Genomic DNA, 18,268 nt, shown 5'->3' with positions numbered 1-18,268 from the left:
CAGTTGAAAGTGGCAGAGTCTATCACCTCATTAAGACCTTGGGGATAAAGAGATTGAAACTTGTATATCCAAAACGTTTCTCTTTGTCTTAATTTGGTGTACCTATTATATTGATGTGATGGAGGAATGTGTTCAATGGGGGTAATGTGGTAACTACAAGGTTCTCCAAAGTGTGTCTGTAAATGATGTCTAGGCACACTGTGGAGAAGGGACTTATTTTTGATGTTACACAAGTGCTCGCTCCATCTGGTGCGGACCTTGTGAGTCGTACGTCCTAAATATTGTAGGCCACATTTGCATGATAATACATACACCACAAAAGATGTGTTACAAGTGATTCGACTTTTAATCTTGAACACCTCTCCCGTGGTATTTGCAGTTACAGTCACTATCTTGGGTGTAATGTATTTGCACATTGAGCATCTTGGGTGGCCACATCTATAAATTCATACAGATGGATTTTTTGGTGACAGCTTTTTAACTCCTACTTTTTTGGACATTACTATCTTGCTAGGTGCAAGTTTCTGTTTAAGAGCAGGGGCTCTCCTAAAGGTCATAAGTGGTTGATCTTCTAAAATCTGTTTAAGGACTGGGTTCTTCTGTAAGATGTGCCGATGGTTGACTAAGGACTTCTTAATGGCTCTATGATTGGAACTATACTGAGTTATGAACCTGGGTTGTATGGTGTTTTTAAATTCTTTATTATGGGTCATGTTTTTTGTTTTGCCCTTAAGTATTGTGGTCCTATCTAGGTCTCTTGCTCTTTATTGGCTCCTTTTAATGAAAGGAAGAGGATATCCCTTTGCCAAAAATCTCTCTACTAAAATAGGAGATTGTTCATCGTAGGTTTCTAAAGTGCTACTGTTTCTCCTAATCCTGTGGAATTGACTGAATGAGATATTTGTTTTCAAACTTTTCAGGTGAATACTTGTGAAGTGTAGGAAGTTATTGCTATCTACTTTCTTGAAAAAAGTACAAATCTCGCCTTCAGTCCCCCAGTTTAAAGAGATATCCAGAAATTCTATTTGTTTGGGTTGAATATTAGAATTGTGAATGTCAGACTATCTCATTCTCGTTTAAATGTTTAACGATAGACTTACAGGATGCATCTCTTCATATTCCGATTCATCCAGACCACTATTGGTTTTTGAGATTCTCAATTCTAGACAAGCATTACCAATTTCTTTCATGTAATTAGCAAGAGTCCATGAGCTAGTGACGTATGGGATATACATTCCTACCAGGAGGGGCAAAGTTTCCCAAACCTCAAAATGCCTATAAATACACCCCTCACCACACCCACAATTCAGTTTTACAAACTTTGCCTCCTATGGAGGTGGTGAAGTAAGTTTGTGCTAGATTCTACGTTGATATGCGCTCCGCAGCAAGTTGGAGCCCGGTTTTCCTCTCAGCGTGCAGTGAATGTCAGAGGGATGTGAGGAGAGTATTGCCTATTTGAATGCAGTGATCTCCTTCTACGGGGTCTATTTCATAGGTTCTCTGTTATCGGTCGTAGAGATTCATCTCTTACCTCCCTTTTCAGATCGACGATATACTCTTATTTATATACCATTACCTCTGCTGATTTTCGTTTCAGTACTGGTTTGGCTTTCTACAAACGTGTAGATGAGTGTCCTGGGGTAAGTAAATCTTATTTTCTGTGACACTCTAAGCTATGGTTGGGCACTTTATTCATAAAGTTCTAAATATATGTATTCAAACATTTATTTGCCTTGACTCAGGATGTTCAACATTCCTTATTTTCAGACAGTCAGTTTCATATTTGGGATTATGCGTTTGAATCAATCATTTTTTCTTACCTTAAAAATTTGACTTTTTTTCCCTGTGGGCTGTTAGGCTCGCGGGGGCTGAAAATGCTTCATTTTATTGCGTCATTCTTGGCGCTGACTTTTTTGGCGCAAAAAATCTTTTCTGTTTCCGGCGTCATACGTGTCGCCGGAAGTTGCGTCATTTTTTTACGTCCTTTTGCGCCAAAAATGTCGGCGTTCCGGATGTGGCGTCATTTTTGGCGCCAAAAAGCATTTAGGCGCCAAACAATGTGGGCGTATTATTTGGCGCCAAAAAATACGGGCGTCGCTTTTGTCTCCACATTATTTCAGTCTCATTTTTTCTTTGCTTCTGGTTACTAGAAGCTTGTTTATTGGCATTTTTTCCCATTCCTGAAACTGTCATTTAAGGAATTTGATCAATTTTGCTTTATATGTTGTTTTTTCTCTTACATATTGCAAGATGTCTCACGTTGCATCTGAGTCAGAAGATACTTCAGGAAAATCGCTGTCTAGTGCTGGAACTACCAAAGCTAAGTGTATCTGCTGTAAACTTTTGGTAGCTATTCCTCCGGCTGTTGTTTGTATTAATTGTCATGACAAACTTGTTAAAGCAGATAATATTTCCTTTAGTAATGTACCATTGCCTGTTGCAGTTCCCTCAACATCTAAGGTGCAGAATGTTCCTGATAACATAAGAGATTTTGTTTCTGAATCCATCAAGAAGGCTATGTCTGTTATTTCTCCTTCTAGTAAACATAAAAAATCTTTTAAAACTTCTCTCTCTACAGATGAATTTTTAAATGAACATCATCATTCTGATTCTGATGACTCTTCTGGTTCAGAGGATTCTGTCTCAGAGATTGATGCTGATAAATCTTCATATTTATTTAAAATGGAATTTATTCGTTCTTTACTTAAAGAAGTACTAATTGCTTTAGAAATAGAGGATTCTGGTCCTCTTGATACTAATTCTAAACGTTTAGATAAGGTATTTAAATCTCCTGTGGTTATTCCAGAAGTTTTTCCTGTTCCTAATGCTATTTCTGAAGTAATTTCCAGAGAATGGGATAAATTGGGTAATTCATTTACTCCTTCTAAACGTTTTAAGCAATTATATCCTGTGCCGTCTGACAGATTAGAATTTTGGGACAAAATCCCTAAAGTCGATGGGGCTATTTCTACCCTTGCTAAACGTACTACTATTCCTACGTCAGATGGTACTTCGTTTAAAGATCCTTTAGATAGGAAAATTGAATCCTTTCTAAGAAAAGCTTATCTGTGTTCAGGTAATCTTCTTAGACCTGCTATATCTTTGGCTGATGTTGCTGCAGCTTCAACTTTTTGGTTGGAGACTTTAGCACAACAAGTAACAGATCATGATTCTCATAATATTATTATTCTTCTTCAGCATGCTAATAATTTTATCTGTGATGCCATTTTTGATATTATCAGAGTTGATGTCAGGTTTATGTCTCTAGCTATTTTAGCTAGAAGAGCTTTATGGCTTAAAACTTGGAATGCTGATATGGCTTCTAAATCAACTCTACTTTCCATTTCTTTCCAGTGTAAAAATTATTTGGTTCTCAGTTGGATTCCATTATCTCAACTGTTACTGGTGGGAAAGGAACTTTTTTACCACAGGATAAAAAATCTAAGGGTAAAAACAGGGCTAATAATCGTTTTCGTTCCTTTCGTTTCAACAAAGAACAAAAGCCTGATCCTTCATCCTCAGGAGCAGTTTCAGTTTGGAAACCATCTCCAGTCTGGAATAAATCCAAGCCTTCTAGAAAGGCAAAGCCTGCTTCTAAGTCCACATGAAGGTGCGGCCCTCATTCCAGCTCAGCTGGTAGGGGGCAGGTTACGTTTTTTCAAAGAAATTTGTATCAATTCTGTTCACAATCTTTGGATTCAGAACATTGTTTCAGAAGGGTACAGAATTGGTTTCAAGATGAGACCTCCTGCAAAGAGATTTTTTCTTTCCCATGTCCCAGTAAATCCAGTGAAAGCTCAAGCATTTCTGAATTGTGTTTCAGATCTAGAGTTGGCTGGAGTAATTATGCCAGTTCCAGTTCTGGAACAGGGGATGGGGTTTTATTCAAATCTCTTCATTGTACCAAAGAAGGAGAATTCCTTCAGACCAGTTCTGGATCTAAAAATATTGAATCGTTATGTAAGGATACCAACGTTCAAAATGGTAACTGTAAGGACTATCTTGCCTTTTGTTCAGCAAGGGCATTTTATGTCCACAATAGATTTACAGGATGCATATCTACATATTCCGATTCATCCAGATCATTATCAGTTCCTGAGATTCTCTTTTCTGGACAAGCATTACCAGTTTGTGGCTTTGCCGTTTGGCCTAGCTACAGCTCCAAGAATTTTTACAAAGGTTCTCGGTGCCCTTCTGTCTGTAATCAGAGAACAGGGTATTGTGGTATTTCCTTATTTGGACGATATCTTGGTACTTGCTCAGTCTTTACATTTAGCAGAATCTCATACGAATCGACTTGTGTTGTTTCTTCAAGATCATGGTTGGAGGATCAATTCACCAAAAAGTTCATTGATTCCTCAGACAAGGGTAACCTTTCTGGGTTTCCAGATAGATTCAATGTCCATGACTCTGTCTTTAACAGACAAGAGACGTCTAAAATTGATTTCAGCTTGTCGAAACCTTCAGTCACAATCATTCCCTTCGGTAGCCTTATGCATGGAAATTCTAGGTCTTATGACTGCTGCATCGGACGCGATCCCCTTTGCTCGTTTTCACATGTGACCTCTTCAGCTCTGTATGCTGAATCAATGGTGCAAGGATTACACAAAGATATCTCAATTAATATCTTTAAAACCGATTGTACGACACTCTCTAACGTGGTGGACAGATCACCATCGTTTAATTCAGGGGGCTTCTTTTGTGCTTCCGACCTGGACTGTAATTTCAACAGATGCAAGTCTCACAGGTTGGAGAGCTGTGTGGGGATCTCTGACGGCACAAGGAGTTTGGGAATCTCAGGAGGTGAGATTACCGATCAATATTTTGGAACTCCGTGCAATTTTCAGAGCTCTTCAGTCTTGGCCTCTTCTGAAGAGAGAATCGTTCATTTGTTTTCAGACAGACAATGTCACTACTGTGGCATACATCAATCATCAAGGAGGGACTCACAGTCCTCAAGCTATGAAAGAAGTATCTCAAATTCTGGTTTGGGCGGAATCCAGCTCCTGTCTAATCTCTGCGGTTCATATCCCAGGTATAGACAATTGGGAAGCGGATTATCTCAGTCGCCAAACGTTGCATCCGGGCGAATGGTCTCTTCACCCAGAGGTATTTCTTCAGATTGTTCAAATGTGGGAGCTTCCAGAAATAGATCTGATGGCGTCTCATCTAAACAAGAAACTTCCCAGGTATCTGTCCAGATCCCGGGATCCTCAGGCGGAAGCAGTGGATGCATTATCACTTCCTTGGAAGTATCATCCTGCTTATATCTTTCCGCCTCTAGTTCTTCTTCCAAGAGTAATCTCCAAGATTCTGAAGGAATGCTCGTTTGTTCTGCTGGTAGCTCCGGCATGGCCTCACAGGTTTTGGTATGCGGATCTTGTCCGGATGGCCTCTTGCCATCCGTGGACTCTTCCGCTACGACCAGACCTTCTGTCGCAAGGTCCTTTTTTCCATCAGGATCTCAAATCCTTAAATTTAAAGGTATGGAGATTGAACGCTTGATTCTTGGTCAAAGAGGTTTCTCTGACTCTGTGATTAATACTATGTTACAGGCTCGTAAATCTGTATCCAGAGAGATATATTATAGAGTCTGGAAGACTTATATTTCTTGGTGTCTTTCTCATCATTTTTCTTGGCATTCTTTTAGAATTCCGAGAATTTTACAGTTTCTTCAGGATGGTTTAGATAAAGGTTTATCCGCAAGTTCTTTGAAAGGACAAATCTCTGCTCTTTCTGTTCTTTTTCACAGAAAGATTGCTAATCTTCCTGATATTCATTGTTTTGTACAAGCTTTGGTTCGTATAAAACCTGTCATTAAGTCAATTTCTCCTCCTTGGAGTTTGAATTTGGTTCTGGGGGCTCTTCAAGCTCCTCCGTTTGAACCTATGCATTCATTGGACATTAAATTACTTTCTTGGAAAGTTTTGTTCCTTTTGGCAATCTCTTCTGCCAGAAGAGTTTCTGAATTATCTGCTCTTTCTTGTGAGTCTCCTTTTCTGATTTTTCATCAGGATAAGGCAGTGTTGCGAACTTCTTTTGAATTTTTACCTAAAGTTGTGAATTCTAACAACATTAGTAGGGAAATTGTGGTTCCTTCATTATGTCCTAATCCTAAGAATTCTAAGGAGAAATCATTGCATTCTTTGGATGTTGTTAGAGCTTTGAAATATTATGTTGAAACTACTAAGTCTTTCCGAAAGACTTCTAGTTTATTTGTTATCTTTTCTGGTTCTAGAAAAGGACAGAAAGCTTCTGCCATTTCTTTTGCATCTTGGTTGAAATCTTTAATTCATCTTGCCTATGTTGAGTCGGGTAAATCTCCGCCTCAAAGGATTACAGCTCATTCTACTAGGTCAGTTTCTACTTCCTGGGCGTTTAGGAATGAAGCTTCGATTGATCAGATTTGCAAAGCAGCAACTTGGTCCTCTTTGCATACTTTTACTAAATTCTACCATTTTGATGTATTTTCTTCTTCTGAAGCAGTTTTTGGTAGAAAAGTACTTCAGGCAGCGGTTTCAGTTTGAATCTTCTGCTTATGTTTTTCATTAAACTTTATTTTGGGTGTGGATTGTTTTCAGCAGGAATTGGCTGTCTTTATTTTATCCCTCCCTCTCTAGTGACTCTTGCGTGGAAAGATCCACATCTTGGGTAATCATTATCCCATACGTCACTAGCTCATGGACTCTTGCTAATTACATGAAAGAAAACATAATTTATGTAAGAACTTACCTGATAAATTCATTTCTTTCATATTAGCAAGAGTCCATGAGGCCCGCCCTTTTTTTGGGGTGGTTATGATTTTTGTATAAAGCACAATTATTCCAATTCCTTATTTTATATGCTTTCACACTTTTTTATCACCCCACTTCTTGGCTATTCGTTAAACTGAATTGTGGGTGTGGTGAGGGGTGTATTTATAGGCATTTTGAGGTTTGGGAAACTTTGCCCCTCCTGGTAGGAATGTATATCCCATACGTCACTAGCTCATGGACTCTTGCTAATATGAAAGAAATGAATTTATCAGGTAAGTTCTTACATAAATTATGTTTTGTCTCTCTTCCATTTGGCCTAGCGACAGCTCCAAGAATCTTTTCAAAGGTTCTCGGTGCCCTACTCTCTGTAATCAGAGAACAGGGTATTGCAGTGTTTCCTTATTTGGACGATATCTTGGTATTAGCTCAGTCTTTACATTCTGCTGAATCTCACACAAATCAACTAGTGTTGTTTCTTCAAAGACATGGTTGGAGGATCAATTTACCAAAAAGTTCCTTGATTCCTCAGACAAGGGTCACATTTTTAGGTTTCCAGATTGATTCAGTGTCCATGACTCTGTCTCTAACAGACAAGAGACGATTAAAATTGGTTTCAGCTTGTCGGAGCCTTCAGTCTCAATCATTCCTTACAGTAGCTATGTGCCTGGAAGTTTTAGGTCTCATGACTGCAGCATCGGACGCGATCCCCTTTGCTCGTTTTCATATGAGACCTCTCCAGCTTTGTATGCTGAATCAATGGTGCAGGGATTATACAAAGATATCACAATTAATATCCTTAAATCCCAATGTTCGACTCTCTCTGGCTTGGTGGTTAGATCCCCATTGTATAGTTCAAGGGGCTTCTTTTGTTCGTCCAACCTGGACTGTGATCACAGCAGATGCAAGTCTTTCTATGGATCTCTGACAGCACAAAGGGTTTAGAAATCTCAAGAGGCGAAGTTACCAATCAATATTTTAGAACTCTGTGCTATTTTCAGGGCTCTTCAGGTTTGGCCTCTATTGAAGGGAGAACCGTTTATTTGTTTTCAGACAAACAATATCACAACTGTGGCATATGTCAATCATCAGGGTGGGACTCACAGTCCCCTAGCTATGAAAGAAGTATCTCGGATACTTTCTTGGGCGGAATCCAGCTCCTGTCTAATTTTTGCGGTACATATCCTAGGTGTAGACAATTTGGAAGCGGATTATCTCAGCCATCAGACGTTACATCCGGGGCAGTGGTCGCTCCATCCAGATGTGTTTTCTCAGATTGTTCAGATGTGGGGTCTTCCAGAAATAGATCTGATGGCTTCCCATCTAAACAAGAAACATCCCAGGTACCTGTCCAGGTCCAGGGATTCTCAGGCGGAGGCGGTGGATGCGTTAGCAGTTCCTTCGTGTTACCAACCTGCTTATATCTTCCCGCCTCTAGTTTTTCTTCCAAGAGTGATCTCCAAGATCATCATGGAACAATCGTTTGTGTTTCTGATAGCTCCAGCATGGCCTCACAGGTTTTGGTAAGCGGGTCTTGTCCGGATGTCCAGTTGCCAACCTTGGCCACTTCCTTTAAGACCAGACCTTCTGTCTCAAGGTCCGTTTTTCCATCAGGATCTCAGATCATTAAATTTGAAGGTATGGAAATTGAACGCCTAGTGCTTAGTCATAGAGGTTTCTCTGACTCAGTGATTAATACTATGTTACAGGCTCGTAAATCTGTTTTTAGGAAGATTTATTATCGAGTTTGGAAGACTTATATTTCATGGTGTTCTTCTCATAAATTATCCTGGCATTCTTTTAGAATTCCTAGAATTTTATAGTTTCTTCAGGATGGTTTGGATAAAGGTTTGTCTGCAAGTTCCTTGAAGGGACAAATCTCTGCTCTTTCTGTTTTATTTCACAGAAAGATTGCTAAGCTTCCTGATATTCACTGTTTTGTACAGGCTTTGGTCTGTATCAAGCCTGTCATTAAATCAATCTCTCCTCCTTGAAGTCTTAATTTGGTTTTGAAGGCTTTACAGGCTCCTCCTTTGAGCCTATGCATTCTTTGGACATTAAACTACTTTCTTGGAAACTGTTGTTCCTTTGGGCCATCTCTTCTGCTAGAAGAGTTTCTGAATTATCTGCTCTTTCTTGTGAATCTCCTATTCTGATTTTCCATCAGGATAAGGCAGTTCTGCGGACTTCAGTTAAATTTCTACCTAAAGTTGTGAATTCTAACAACATTACTAGAGAAATTGTTGTTCCCTCTTTGTGTTCTAATCCTAAGAATTCTTTGGAGAGATCATTACATTCTTTGGATGTTGTAAGAGCTTTGAAATATTATGTTGAAGCTACTAAAGATTTTAGGAAGACTTCTAGTCTATTTGTTGTCTTTTCTGGTTCTAGGAAGGGTCAGAAAGCTTCTGCCATTTCCTTGGCATCTTGGTTAAAGCTTTTGATTCATCAGGCTTATTTGGAGTCGGGTCAGGCCCGCCTCAGAGAATTATAGCCCATTCTACTAGATCAGTCTCCACTTCGTGGGCTTTTAAGAATGAAGCTTCAGTTGATCAGATTTGCAAAGCAGTAACTTGGTCTTCTTTGAAAACGTTTAGTAAATTCTACCGTTTTGATGTATTTGCTTCTTTGGAAGCAGTTTTTGTTAGAAAAGTTCTTCAGGCAGCTGTTTCAGTTTGATTCCTCTGCTTATGTTTAAGTTTTTTCTTTTCAACTATGAGAAAAAACTTATATTTTTAGTTGTGGATTAATATTTTCAGCGGTAAATGGCTGTAATTATTTGTATCCCTCCCTCTCTAGTGACTCTTCTGTGGAGTTCCACATCTTGGGTATTGCTATCCCATACGTCACTAGCTCATGGACTCTTGCCAATTACATGTAAGAAAACATAATTTATGTAAGAACTTACCTGATAAATTCATTTCTTTCATATTGGCAAGAGTCCATGAGACCCACCCTTTTTTTATGGTGGTTATGATTTTTTGTATAAAGCACAATTATATTTCCAGTTCCTTTTTTTATGCTTTTTACTCCTTTCTTTATCACCCCACTACTTGGCTATTCGTTAAACTGAATTGTGGGTGTGGTGAGGGGTGTATTTATAGGCATTTTGAGGTTTCGGAAACTTTGCCCCTCCTGGTAGTATTGTATATCCCATACGTCACTAGCTCATGGACTCTTGCCAATAAGAAAGAAATTAATTTATCAGGTAAGTTCTTAAATAAATTGTTTTTTTTTATTTTTTTATTAATGTTAAAGGGACACTGAACCCAAATTTTTTCTTTCGTGATTCAGATTTAAGCAACTTTCTAATTGACTCCTTTTATCAAGTTTAGATGACGGCCCATTTTTGGTGAACAACCTGGGTTGTTCTTGCTGATTGGTGGATAAATTCATCCTCCAATAAAAATGTGCTGTCCAGAGGTCTGAACCAAAAAAAAAAAGCTTAGATGCCTTCTTTTTCAAAGAAAGATAGCAAGAGAACGAAGAAAATTTGATAATATCCGAATCACAAAAGAAAAAAATTGGGTTCATTGTCCCTTTAAACCACGAACATAAACTTAAAAATAATCATTACTGATTGTAAAGTTTCATTGCTTCTTCCTAATCATCACACTAAACATCAGCTAATTGAGACATTTTTAATTTTCCACAGTTTGTTAAAAGTTAGTTGTTCAGTCGGCTTGTTTATAAACATACTAATGCTCTATGCTATATTGACAATACTGAATATTAAAACTGCTTTAAAGGGATACTAAACTAATTTATTTTCTTAATGATTCAGATAGAGGGGTGGATTTATGAAGTAGTGGATGCTGCTTCCGACCCACTCCGCTTCAGGTCCGCCAGAAGCGGAAGTTAATATTCAGCGGTCTTAAGACCGCTGCTCTCTAACTCGTCCTCCACCTCTGAGGTGGCGGAAAGCAATTAGCTGGATCAGATACGATCGGGTTGATTGACACCCCCTGCAGGGGGCGGCATTGCACAAGCATTTCACTAGAAATGCTTGTGCAATGATAAATGCTGACAGCGAATGCTGTCGGCATTTATCGTTGTGCGGCAGACATGATACGCTACAGCGGATCATGTCTACCCACACATTAGTAAATCTGCCCCAGAGCATGCAATTTTAAGCAACTTTCTAATTTATTCCTATTATTTTTTTTGTTCTCATGCAATCTTTATTTAAAAAGCTAGAATGTAAAGCTTATAAACCGGGCCCTTTTTGGTTCAGAACCTGGGTTACGCTTGTTGATTGCTGGCTAAATGTAGCTACCAATCAGCAAGCGCTATCCAGGGCACCAAACCTAAAATGGGCCGGCTCCTAAGCTTTACATAAATATGTATACATATGTAATTATGTGTATATATGTCTGTAAATATATATATAAACACATATGAATACATATTTACACACACACACACACACACACACACACACATATATATATATATATATATATATATATATATACAGTATACATACATATATATACACATATACATCTTTAGATATGTACTGTATATGTACAGTATGTATACACTGCTGAGATTTGCATTCACTGGCAATGTGCTTGGGCATTTCAAAGGCATTGAGCCCTATACTTTTATATGGAAGACACATCCCCATTGATCTGTACAGTGAGGGTCAGACCACTATTTTTATAACATTATGTCAGGAGGGAGCTTTGCAAAACTGGCGAGGATATAATGGGAATTTCTCGGGGGACGCCAAGAACATCAAGCCCTAAGTGCTTTTGCATTGTCTCTTGATTATACATTTGTTGATTATAAAGTTAGCTCTTTTGTTTTAAATGTTTATTATCACCAAAATCATTTTGTTTAAAGTTTAAATCTACAAAAAAGATAAATTTTAGTACCAAAAGCCTTCTGGTTTTGTTTCACTGTCAAATCGAAGCAAGTTTTTCAATATGTTTTGCTGCAGATGTCACTAAATTTTCTAATATTGCCATAGTTTCAAAATCAATCAATAAATAAAAGGGTAAAGCAGTGTAGAGGATTTTTCTTCAATTATTTGGGGTATTTACTTATCAGAAATGTATATAATAAGTATTTAATGTAAATATTGCTTTACTACTTTCAACTGCGGGTATAACTTTCATTTTCCCAGATCAAGAAAAGTCTTAAAAATGTGGCAATTTATGGATCAGTCCGACATTGAAACTATGAGAAGCTTAAAAGATGCTATGGCCCAACACGAATCATCTTCAGAGTACAGAAAAGTGGTTAACAGAGCTTTGAATATACCTGGCTGTAAAGTGGTTCCGTTTTGTGGAGTTTTTTTAAAGGAACTTTGCGACGTTTTGGATGGAGCAGCGAGTATCATCAGCCTTTGTCCACTTTACAATTCTCAGAATGAAACATTAGAGGTAAAAAAAATTACAAATGTAGTATTTTCTTACATGTTTGTTCTACTGTTATTTTACTCTCTCATTTGATATTTCTTCCACAGTGGTATTTCTCTTGTTAAGTGTAGTCAGTCCACGGGTCATCCATTACTTATGGAATATATCTCTTCCTAACAGGAAGCTGCAAGAGGATCACCCAAGCAGAGCTGCTATATAGCTCCTCCCCTCACATGTCATATTCAGTCATTCTCTTGCAGCCTAACTAAAGATAGGTCGCTGTGAGAGGTCTGTCCGGAAACGGATCTAGTGGGGGGCAGGCTTTCTCTCTTCGCCCAGGCTTGGGCAAGGGATGTCCAGGATCCCTGGGCGTTGGAGATCATATCTCAGGGATATCTCCTGGACTTCAAAACTTCTCCTCCACGAGGGAGATTTCATCTTTCAAGGTTATCAGCAAACCAAATAAAGAAAGAGGCGTTTCTACGCTGTGTACAAGACCTCTTACTAATGGGGGTGATCCACCCAGTTCCGCGGACGGAACACGGGCAAGGATTCTATTCAAATCTATTTGTGGTTCCCAAGAAAGAGGGAACCTTCAGACCAATCTTGGACTTAAAAATCCTAAACAAATTCCTAAGAGTTCCATCATTCAAAATGGAAACTATTCGAACCATCCTTCCCATGATCCAAGAGGGTCAGTACATGACCACAGTGGACTTAAAGGATGCCTACCTTCACATACCGATTCACAAGGATCATTATCGGTACCTAAGATTTGCTTTCCTAGACAGGCATTACCAGTTTGTAGCTCTTCCCTTCGGATTAGCTACGGCTCCAAGAACCTTTACAAAAGTTCTGGGCTCACTTCTGGCGGTACTAAGACCGCGAGGCATAGCAGTGACTCCGTACCTAGACGACATTCTGATACAAGCGTCAAGTTTTCAAACTGCCAAGTCTCATACAGAGATAGTTCTGGCATTTCTGAGGTCGCATGGGTGGAAGGTGAACGTGGGAAAGAGTTCTCTATCACCACTTACAAGGGTTCCCTTTCTAGGGACTCTTATAGATTCTGTAGAGATGAAAATTTACCTGACAGAGGCCAGGTTATCAAAACTTCTAAATGCTTGCCGTGTCCTTCATTCCATTCCACACCCGTCAGTAGCTCAGTGCATGGAAGTAATTGGCTTAATGGTAGCGGCAATGGACATAGTACCATTTGCGCGCCTGCATCTCAGACCGCTGCAATTGTGCATGCTAAGTCAGTGGAACGGGGATTACTCAGATTTGTCCCCCCTGCTAAATCTGGATCAAGAGACCAGAGATTCTCTTCTATGGTGGCTTTCTCGGCCACATCTGTCCAAGGGGATGACCTTTCGCAGGCCAGATTGGACGATTGTAACAACAGACGCCAGCCTTCTAGGCTGGGACGCTGTTTGAAACTCCCTGAAGGCTCAGGGACTATGGACTCAGGAGGAGAAACTCCTCCCAATAAATATTCTGGAATTAAGAGCAATATTCAATGCTCTCCTAGCTTGGCCTCAGTTAGCAACTCTGAGGTTCATCAGATTTCAGTCGGACAACATCACGACTGTGGCTTACATCAACCATCAAGGGGGAACCAGAAATTCCCTAGCGATGTTGGAAGTCTCAAAGATAATTCGCTGGGCAGAGTCTCACTCTTGCCACCTGTCAGCAATTTACATCCCAGGGGTGGAGAACTGGGAGGCTGATTTTCTAAGTCGCCAGACTTTTCATCCGGGGGAGTGGGAACTTCATCCGGAGGTCTTTGCTCAACTGATTCATCATTGGGGCAAACCAGATCTGGATCTCATGGCGTCTCGCCAGAACGCCAAGCTTCCTTGTTACGGATCCAGGTCCAGGGACCCGGGAGCGGTGCTGATAGATGCTCTGACAGCCCCTTGGGTCTTCAACATGGCTTATGTGTTTCCACCATTCCCGATGCTTCCTCGTTTGATTGCCAAGATCAAACAGGAGAGAGCTTCGGTGATTCTGATAGCGCCTGCGTGGCCACGCAGGACCTGGTATGCAGACCTAGTGGACATGTCGTCCTGTCCACCGTGGTCTCTGCCTCTGAGACGGGACCTTCTAATTCAGGGTCCTTTCAACCATCCAAATCTAATTTCTCTGAGGCTGACTGCATGGAGATTGAACGCTTGATTCTATCAAAGCGTGGCTTCTCGGAGTCGGTTATTGATACCTTAATTCAGGCTAGGAAGCCTGTTACCAGAAAAATTTACCATAAGATATGGCGTAAATATTTATATTGGTGCGAATCCAAGAGCTACTCATGGAGTAAGGTTAGGATTCCTTGGATATTGTCCTTTCTACAAGAGGGTTTAGAAAAGGGCTTATCTGCTAGTTCGTTAAAGGGACAGATTTCTGCTCTGTCTATTCTTCTACACAAACGTCTGGCTGAAGTTCCAGACGTTCAGGCTTTTTGTCAGGCTTTAGCTAGGATTAAGCCTGTGTTTAAGACTGTTGCTCCGCCGTGGAGCTTAAACTTAGTTCTTAACATTCTTCAAGGCGTTCCATTCGAACCCCTTCATTCCATTGATATCAAGCTGTTATCCTTGAAGGTTCTGTTTTTGATGGCTATTTCCTCGGCTCGAAGAGTCTCTGAGTTATCTGCCTTACATTGTGATTCTCCTTATCTGATTTTTCATTCAGACAAGGTAGTTCTGCGTACTAAACCTGGGTTCTTACCTAAGGTAGTTACTAACAGGAATATCAATCAAGAGATTGTTGTTCCATCACTGTGTCCTAACCCTTCTTCAAAGAAGGAACGACTTTTATATAATCTGGACGTAGTCCGTGCCCTGAAGTTCTATTTGCAGGCAACTAAAGATTTTCGTCAAGCTTCTTCCCTGTTTGTCGTTTACTCTGGACAGAGAAGAGGTCAAAAGGCTTTGGCTACCTCTCTCTCTTTTTGGCTTCGTAGCATAATACGTTTAGCCTATGAGACTGCTGGATAGCAGCCTCCTGAAAGGATTACAGCTCATTCTACTAGAGCTGTGGCTTCCACCTGGGCCTTTAAAAATGAGGCCTCTGTTGAACAGATTTGCAAGGCTGCAACTTGGTCTTCACTTCACACTTTTTCAAAATTTTACAAATTTGACACTTTTGCTTCTTAGGAGGCTATTTTTGGGAGAAAGGTACTACAGGCAGTGGTTCCTTCTGTTTAATGTTCCTGCCTTGTCCCTCCCTTCATCCGTGTACTTTAGCTTTGGTATTGGTATTCCATAAGTAATGGATGACCCGTGGACTGACTACACTTAACAAGAGAAAACATAATTTATGCTTACCTGATAAATTCATTTCTCTTGTAGTGTAGTCAGTCCACGGCCCGCCCTGTCTTTAAGGCAGATCTAAATTTTAATTAAACTCCAGTCACCACTGCACCCTATGGTTTCTCCTTTCTTGTCTGGTTTTGGTCGAATGACTGAATATGACATGTGAGGGGAGGAGCTATATAGCAGCTCTGCTTGGGTGATACTCTTGCAGCTTCCTGTTAGGAAGAGATATATTCCATAAGTAATGGATGACCCGTGGACTGACTACACTACAAGAGAAATAAATTTATCAGGTAAGCATAAATTATGTTTTTTACCATTGATAAAGAAATCGGTGTATAAGAAACTTTACCATTAGAAGTATATACATGTAGGATATAACAAAGTATATCTTAAATTTGAAAAATTAAATTTTCTGAAAAGCTGTAGAAAAGACAAAAGGGCACACCATTTTTTAAAAAAAAATTCCATAAATGAAAAGGCAAATCATATTGGATTTTGTGCAAGCGTGAGAATGAAAACGTTTGAACAAGAAATTAATTGAGACTAGTATACACATTGTATAAATTATGAAAAAATAAAATGTGAGTAAAAAAATCATGTCACAAAATGTCCACAACAATAGTCGTATTGTAGCAAAAAGCTGCCTATATTTCCAGTAAGCCAATTTTCAGATCATAGCTATATACAATATTCATATTCATCAATTTCCCATTTGTGTATCAGATGACATCACAGAATGATAAAAACTTGTATAGGTTGAATTAAGCCAATATCTACGCGCCATCACAATCTAATTTATCACTGATTAATGTGATTGTTCTAATCTTCAATTTTTATTGACAGATTTAGGTTACGTAATCCTTTGTGCTAAGAATCGTGCAACAATCTGGTAGAACAAGTTGATTTTCACCCAAAAACGCTGTTTGATTTCTGACTGAATTGGTAGCAGAGTTTCTCGGGTGATTGCATTATTGTTTTTTTTTTGTTAAAAACCCACCGCCATGAACACGTTATCAACAGAAAAGCAATAGAAATGTCCCCTTTTGTGTGTTAAAGGGACAGTCTCTTCATAAGTGACCTTTAAAAAAGATTGTGTCTTTGTGAACAGATTTTTATAGGGGATGCACCTCCATGCACGTTAAGTCAAAACTCATTTTCGAGAGTGAGTTTCAAATTGCTTGTGTCTTCATTTGTGGACACGCAGTCATGAATGCTCAATTAAGTTTACAAGTCCAGTAATGTAGGCGCAGGCACCTTGAAATTGTGGACTTGCATGGAGGCATATCCCCTATAAAAAAACCTCTTCACGAAGGTGCAAATTCGTTTAAGGGTCTTTTAGGAAGAAAAAAAATAGCATGGCAGCTGGGTCATGATTTACAGTTTTTAAATATCTTTTTCTCCAACATAGGTGTGTCCGGTCCACGGCGTCATCCTTACTTGTGGGATATTCTCTTCCCCAACAGGAAATGGCAAAGAGCCCAGCAAAGCTGGTCACATGATCCCTCCTAGGCTCCGCCTTCCCCAGTCATTCTCTTTGCCGTTGTACAGGCAACATCTCCACGGAGATGGCTTAGAGTTTTTTGGTGTTTAACTTTTGCTTCTTCTGAGGCTATTTTTGGGAGAAAGGTTTTGCAAGCCGTGGTGCCTTCCATCTAGGTGACCTGATTTGCTCCCTCCCTTCATCCGTGTCCTAAAGCTTTGGTATTGGTTCCCACAAGTAAGGATGACGCCGTGGACCGGACACACCTATGTTGGAGAAAACAGAATTTATGTTTACCTGATAAATTACTTTCTCCAACGGTGTGTCCGGTCCACGGCCCGCCCTGGTTTTTTAATCAGGTCTGATCATTTATTTTCTTTAACTACAGTCACCACGGTATCATATGATTTCTCCTATGCAAATATTCCTCCTTTACGTCGGTCGAATGACTGGGGAAGGCGGAGCCTAGGAGGGATCATGTGACCAGCTTTGCTGGGCTCTTTGCCATTTCCTGTTGGGGAAGAGAATATCCCACAAGTAAGGATGACGCCGTGGACCAGACACACCGTTGGAGAAAGTAATTTATCAGGTAAACATAAATTCTGTTTTTTACTGGATTTTAACTTTTTTATATATAATTTATAAGTCTTTTGCATAGAAACTCATGGTCGCCATTTTAGTTAACACCAAAATGGAAACAGAGCTTTAACAAGCAATAAATATTAATATTGTTTAAAACAGAACTTATGAAAGTTGCAAAGCAACCATATAGAAATAGAATAAAAAAGTGCACAGTCTGCCCAGCCAGAGAACCTAAAGGATGGACTCAGATGGGTTAGCAGTGGTGTGGATGGAAACAAATAAAAAAGTTAGTTAGCTATGAAAGTTGTAAATAAGCAATTGACTTTAAAAACACAATTTTAATTATGCCACTGTTGGGCTAATCACGACAACGCTAGTGAGACTTACACTCAAATTTTAAAAATGAAAAATAAAAACACACCATATGTAGATATTGGTCTCTTGCAGTGACATTTACTGCAGATTCCCCTTAAACTGTTTAGGATATTACATAGTCAACACATCTACATATGTATATGCACCTATACAAAAGGAAATGTGTGTCCTGTACCCTCTAAATTATCTCTCCAATAGGGATGAGTGGAGCTTTAATGAATCAATACCATGTATGTTAATAGACCTATAGAATGTCTACTGTGGCCAGTGTGTTTTAGGTATGTGCAAGATAAAAGTCTGTTTGCAGACAGCTGTAAAATAGTGTTAAACATGCCCAAACTGCAATTAGGGGGACTCATAAAGTGCCTAAAGGTAACAGGTGCCCAATTTGAAAAGCCA

General features: G+C 39.5%; 1 protein-coding gene across 1 annotated transcript in view; it reads left to right on the top strand.

The window, feature by feature from the left end:
• PLCE1 (phospholipase C epsilon 1) overlaps nucleotides 1–18,268 on the top strand; it is a 702,162-nt gene that overhangs the window by 517,804 nt on the left and 166,090 nt on the right. The window contains 1 exon segment of the mRNA XM_053692317.1: nucleotides 11,884–12,142. Coding sequence (XP_053548292.1) covers nucleotides 11,884–12,142 — 259 coding nt within the window.

This window comes from Bombina bombina, chromosome 9 (assembly GCF_027579735.1).
Source record: "Bombina bombina isolate aBomBom1 chromosome 9, aBomBom1.pri, whole genome shotgun sequence".
NCBI classification, from domain to species: Eukaryota; Metazoa; Chordata; class Amphibia; order Anura; family Bombinatoridae; genus Bombina; species Bombina bombina.
This window is presented reverse-complemented; position numbering and strand designations above follow the sequence as displayed.